General features: G+C 34.5%; 1 protein-coding gene across 1 annotated transcript in view; it reads right to left on the reverse strand.

Annotated features, from left to right (window-relative positions):
• LOC110450367 (basic helix-loop-helix transcription factor scleraxis-like) overlaps positions 1 to 4,721 on the reverse strand; it is a 26,885-nt gene extending 22,164 nt beyond the window's left edge. Inside the window, exon 1 of the mRNA XM_021497849.1 lies at positions 3,729 to 4,721. Within this exon, the coding sequence (XP_021353524.1) occupies positions 3,729 to 4,256 (528 nt within the window). The 5' untranslated portion in view covers positions 4,257 to 4,721. The remainder of the gene's footprint in view (positions 1 to 3,728) is intronic.
• Positions 4,722 to 7,033: the final 2,312 nt, after the last annotated feature.

The following is a 7,033-nucleotide window of genomic DNA, read 5'->3' on the forward strand; positions in this document are numbered from 1 at the left end:
CCCCCCCCACCACCACCACCAAACACACTCCCTATATACAGTAATCTCCCCTTAACTCCCCAGGATACTGTCGTTGATTATTTTTCGTTTATTTTAGCTTTATTGTTTCTCATAAAAGTCCCACAACGATTTTATTTTCAGAGATCATTTATCAAATCTAAAGTCATGCCAGAAAGAACCATTTCCAATACAGTACTAAGTTAAAAATAAATAGCAGTAGTGCTGGGATCCTTAAATATACACACGTGTTTTTCTATATTACTCTATTCATATACCTAAACAGTTTAGCTTACAGTAAATGCAGTGGAGAATGGGCAGAATATTTTACACACTTTGTAATCAACAATTTTTGTGGGATTTTTAATTTCATCGATTTTCTTCATTCATGAATTCAAAGGTCCCCGAAGTTATTACAAGTTTGATACATAGCAATTCTTTGGTTGAGTTGGTACTCGTAATCTACGAAATCGTGTTTTGTGTGGAGACCACGAAATTCGGGCCTCACGAACAGTACACATTGTATAATGGTGCAGCACCTTATATAAATTTGGTTAACATTTATTATATTCCTTTTGGTTAAAGTTTACATACAATGTACATGTAATAATTGTGTCAATTTTTCAAAGATTGGCCTTTTGTCTGGTAATACATTTGTATGCATCTAGATCTAAACACTAAATAAATCGGACAAGTTAACTAGTGAAAATTATTCTATATTCCCATTGGTTGAATCATAATAACGTGTAGGTCCGTTATATGTTATATTATCTCGGTGTTTATACATGTATTTGTAGACACATCAGTGGCCATTATTCACATATGACGTCACTTCAATTTTAACGTTACAATGTGCTCGCTTTCATATTTCATACAGGCACATATTTCTTGTCTGTCACAGTAAATATCACTTTCTCATGTCCATATGGCCCAATATTCATATCGATAAAAGTCCATAACTGATAAACAACATTCTTGTCTTACAAGATATAAATGCCCTCGGATGTAAGAAATGCGATAGACAATAATTGTACCAGTATCATTGTGTTTATTCTGCGTTAGTATAAAACGTTTTTATTTTACTTTTGAAGTTTTATTTTCATTTGTTATAGCATGTTTTAAGTTACTATGGTTACAGCCAGTCAATGCATACAATGCGCGTGCATCACATACGTACATATTAATATACAATGTAGGCAAGCACGTTCATGCATATTTTCGTCACGTGTATCTAATAAAAACAAACTGATTATTAAATATTTTCTACCGATTTATACCGTAATTATCCGTTTATACAAAATTGGGATTAATTAATTATGAACAAAAAGACCATAGTTTTGACAAATATGAAATGAACAGAGATATTCCTAAACACGTATAACATAGTATGACATTTAAGCAAAGAAAATGGCTTAATATCTTGACATCCGACCCGGAACTCATTTCGTGCTATTAGAAATCGATCATAAAGGTCATTTTTATCATAAAAAGCGATAATTAAAATCATTAAAATTTCTTTTGTACGGTTAGAGCTGCTATTATTCCATTTATTCATTATAAAAAAGAAATTATCCCATTACCTCTCTTAAACCATATAATTAAACCCTCTACCGATGTCAGTGAAAACAAACATCGGACACTTTATCTCGTGGCTTCCCATTGACCCCTCATCAGTAGATTGTAATTAGCAAGTGTGAAATTAAACGGATTCCTGTGGGACGCTTCGGATGTTTACGATGTGGGTCAATAAAAAATCCCGAGGGACAGGGAATGGACATGAAAGTTGCAGCTGCAGACACCAGCATTTGGAGAAAATGGATTCTACGCGCTTGGCTGGTTTAGGGCAGAAGTCATTATCTATAAATATCTCGCTGAATTAAATCTCCCCTATGGTCGTTTAATAGAACAAAATACCGCGAGTGGTTTGTCGCTGGGCCGAGAAATTGGTCCCGAAGCTGAATAAAATACACGGTCACATATAAGTACGGTAATTCTGGTATGGTCTTTTGTGTGTGACATAGTTCAGCATACATGTACAGACGTACACATACACACATTAACGTTTCAACCGACAAAGGCAGAGATTTTGTTTTCGATTTTAATATCACCTTTTCACCAAAAAAAGCAAACATTTTACGATTTTAATATCACTGAAATAGATTTAAGTTAAATAATTTCTAATGGGTTACTTTTGGTCGAACGCGGGCTAGTGTGTGATACTGATGGGAATTAAAATAGCTGAAATGCCTTCGGCATCTAAAAAACAAATTAAAGCTGATGATAACATAAATGTTTACATGCATGATAACAGACATTGCGTTGTGAATTTGTATAAATAATGAATAATAACATATACCGTAAATATGTATGACTCGATGCTTTATTTTCCTTAGTTATTGTGTTGAATATTGCTACTGGTAGTTTTAAAAATAGATATCGGCTTAGGCAAGAGATAAAATGAAAATTGGATTTTTCAAAGAAAAACTAAAAAGAAAATGCAGATAATTAAATAACATTTTACCATGTATATGTAATAACAAAGGAGTTATTTACTGTGGGTTGTCTTTGGCGTAATTTTTTGTTTTAATTTCATTAATTTTATTTACAGTGTACTGATTGGAGTTCCAGATGCAATATGGAAGGCCTTTATTATCGGAAATTAATTTCCGCTATCTAAATCTCAATTTATGTACGCAAAAGCGATAACAGTTCTCGTCTAAAACAATGCGCATATATTTTAATTTAAGATCACATGTTAGTTCTTTCACTTTTCGGATTAGTACAATGAGATCTTAAATATGATTTCAAAATATAAAATGCGTTGATATCATAAATTCTGTAATTATCAATGTTTGTTTAAAATTACGGTAACCATATTCCCTGAAAAGCAATAATTTGATTTAAATAATCAGAATTAATACATTTAATCTTAAATAAATCCGTAGTGAATGCGCCTAGTATTACCAAATAGTCCAGAGTCACGAGCAATTACTTAAAATCGGCATTATCTTAAAAATATAATCAGAGTCACGAAAAGATAACTAATATCATCATTATCATCTTATAATAATTATGACTATAGGAATACTGGAAGAGCCGTGAATTAAAAACGAGATTAAAAAGAAGTTAATTATTATCTATTTGTATTTAAAGCTTATCATCTTCGTCTAATTAAAGCGTTCACGGATTTTATCCGTGTGATGAGTTTATGTTCCATTCATGAAAACAATTGAAAGAATATATGAAATTGCTGCATACATTTAGAATTCTATTTATGCCTCACCTTAATTTTATGGAACATTTCATGTCCCATTTTCCGTTAAGAGTTTTCCGAGATTCATCATTAATTAAAAGGGTGTTTGGATCAAACTCATTTAGATTTGACACAGCATTTTAACGATATAAACGTATCATGGTCCCAAATACATGTACAATTTTAAAAGTCAAATATTTTCGTGAAAGTTGTTTTTTTAATTCGATTTTTATAAATGAATAAACGGATTATCAAAAATTGTTTAAAAGATTGAGATATTATAATTTCGATTTTTTCCTTCTGAGAATTCATAAAAGTGCACTATTTTATTTTTATTTTTTTTATGAACTGTTCATGACTTGATCAAGGCTATAGAAAAATCTCCCTGTGACAAGTAAAATTAAATTCAAAACTGATGAAATTGAAAGTAAGACTTAATGTATAGATGTATAAGAAACTAAGTTTCGGACATACTTACCGTGCGAGTCCGGGACGCGCTGAGACAAAAGGTACACACCGGTTTCGGTATATTGTCCAGTCCTCCGCGCAACATAGCCTGATGTTTCACACACGGCTGGTCAATACACTCCGACCCCACCATCAATACAGTGTTCAGGTGAGCTATGTAACTCGTTGCTAATCTCAAAGTTTCTATTTTGGACAACTTCCGGTCAGCTGGCTCAGTCGGGATCAAAGTCCGAAGCGTCACGAAAGCCGTGTTGACGCTATGGGTTCGATCCCGCTCTCGTGCATTGGCCGCCAGCCTTTGTCTCGGTTGGGATTCGAATACAAAATCAGTTTGATTTAAATCCAACTCCCCGTCCTCCGAATTTCCGATCCGGCACTTTTTATTGGTAGATTTTTTGTTCCCTTTTCTGGTTGCAATGCACTCCTCTGCCGAGCTGATGCTGTCGCTACCGTCGGAATAATGGATGCTGTCCTCGTTTTCGCTTTTTTGCTTATTGCTACTACAATACTGGTTGGATAATTTCATAGCCTTTCTCATTTATAAAACTCCTGTTGTGCTCTCTCTAAACACAATGTCATGAAATTTACGATTTTCGAATATGGTAAAGAAATTGAGGAAAACTTCTGAAATCAACGTACGTCCCTCGTAAAACGGCTTGTGTAAAGATCGCTAAATCACCATTCCATCTGTCCACCTCCTATGCTTGAGTACAACAGGTTAGTCTTCTGTGTGTCAGAAGCTGAACCTGGAAGCGATTTCCCCCCTTCCTGAACCCTCCCACTCTACAACTGTAGCAGACAGGGTTTATAATCTACGCCGCAATTGCGATTGTACGTTAACAATGCACCCAACAGTCACTTCCGAACAATGCAAAATTTACAACCAGTTACTGTAACTATTTCCCGACAACATCACTGCCACTTGTACATTTGACATTACATTTTCGCGAAGCCCCTTTGATAATTGTGTGTAATGAATCTGACGGCTCGAACATGCTCTGGTAACGCAGTGATGGAGATTCAGCGATGAAAGGGGGCGTGGCCGCCAGGGTAATTTGTCATTGGGCTGTCAAATTTGTCTGCTTCCTCATGCCCCTGTATGTTTACATCCACCATCAAGCGTCAAAGCGATATGGACAATTTACTGTTTCACTTGTTTTTCTTACGGAAATAACCATCTTCAGTTAGAAACTGTATACTTTATCAACCGGTGTACAGCGGGGTATAAAGAGACTGGGAATATTACATCATGTGTCTAAATGGGAATTTACCCATAGAGTTGTTCCATGGAATTGGTCAACATATCAGAAATGATTTACATTAGAGATATGAAATAGTCAAGAGTGTTTCATTTAAAAAAAAAGATATGATATTCACGTTATGAGTAACAGAAGGAAAGGAGTTATGTCGTGTTTCCACTAAGGTTTTACGTTGCATTGCAAAGTATGAATGTCGTCGGCCTTTGCACCAATATGTCTAATTGGGATTAATTCTCCAGAGTTGTTCCGTAGAATTTATGAAAATTTCAGCAATGATTTACATAAGAAATATGAAGACTGTTTCTTTAAAAATAAAAATAAATAATGATCTGATATTTTCGATACGAGTACATTTTGTCGCAGATGAAAAAGACGCTGCGCTGTTTTAACACTTCTTATTTTCAGTTACATGGCATAGTACGAATTTCCGTCTTTGAACTAATGGGGTATTCGCGTATTGGCATCGAACGGAAGCAATGGGGCAAATATGTTTTCTGTAATCTAATGCGAACTTCTGTTTAAAAGCTTACGAGATTTATTTTTGTCGTTTCTCCACTGGTTAATAACATGTATTGATGTTTTTATTTAGTTGAAACCTTATTAAGTTAAAACTTAATTTTATTATATCTTGCAGTAATACGAATAGTATACATAACACATGGATTCGAAAACAAGTACAGGGTACTTGTATAAATTCGTCTCCTTACATTTATTGAGCAGTGATAGGACGGCATAGACTGTTGGTACATTAGTATCCTGAGGAAATAAAGGGGAGGGATGCAAGAGGATTAGGAAAATGAATGAACAAAATACGAATTTGTAACTCTAATGGTTCGGTCCAAACCTCATAAACACTTCGCTAGTTAGCGAGATACTGTACGGTTATTAATTCTCGCGATGGTTCTAGATTCGCGGTAGATTGGAAATGCTTAGTCACTTGCAGTAATGTTGTTAATCATATGAAGCGTTATGTACATGCTGTGTGTTGTTCTTTTGTTATTATTATTCACCGTAAAACCGAATAAAATACATTTTATAGCTCCACTAAAATAGTCCATTTTATTATACATAATTGTAGATAGGTGATGAAACGTCATGCACACGAGAAGTTCACACCAAAGCAAACTACATTATAAGCCCATCATGAAATAACATTGAAAACTCTGAAAGAAATACACTTTAAGTATGAGTCGAACATATTTTTCATACCTATTTTCAACTATATTCAGTTACCTTATAATTTAAAAGAAAAAGAAACACTGACAAAAAGGATCATTTAGTTGTGAAAACTCAAGATGGCATTGTCAGTTCTCTTTGTGTTTTTATACCCTGTGTTAAACATAAAGGTTTATATGCATGTTCGATGGGACGCTGTACATGACTTCTAACATAAGGTTAAGAAGGTTTTAAATATGGATTGAGCGGCGTTTGAACATCGAAAAAACGCCGTTCAATACATATAATCACATTCTATCTCTCAGTTATTACTGACCTAAAAAAAGATAGTCCTTTCTATTTTTGATTTAGAAGTGTCTGTATCGTTAGTGCAAACGATATTCCTAGAACTGTCTAACGTCACAAAAATGTTTGCTTTTAACGGTTGTCTAATGTTATTTGAGGCGTCATGGGAACCTTTAAAATGACACTGAGCAAATTTCGTAAATAGCTCTATGCACGCAATTGCTTCTGGTAATGCTTGTAGAGAAAAAAAGCAGTGGAAATGTTAATATACAGGTATAACGTGAAGACGTGATGGCGTAATACAAGGCAGGCATGGCAATGTGGGTTCATGACCTGTTTAGTTTTATCTTCTTTTTGCCTTGCGATCGAGAAATATATCCTGCCAATGGTTGATTTTATGTACCTTCACGGATTAACTACCGTATCCGCGTTATAGTTTTAAACTCCTTCACGGTATATGAAGCCTTCTCTGCAATATTGATCTTCTCATAGAGCAAAACATGTTTAGTTAAACAAAAGAAAAAAATACCAATTGCAAATTGTATGCGAAAAAAGGCGAATTTCCCAGTAACATGTTTGTTGTTACCAGCTGTGC

The sequence above is a fragment of the Mizuhopecten yessoensis genome, unplaced genomic scaffold, assembly GCF_002113885.1.
Source record: "Mizuhopecten yessoensis strain PY_sf001 unplaced genomic scaffold, ASM211388v2 scaffold5193, whole genome shotgun sequence".
Taxonomy (NCBI): Eukaryota; Metazoa; Mollusca; class Bivalvia; order Pectinida; family Pectinidae; genus Mizuhopecten; species Mizuhopecten yessoensis.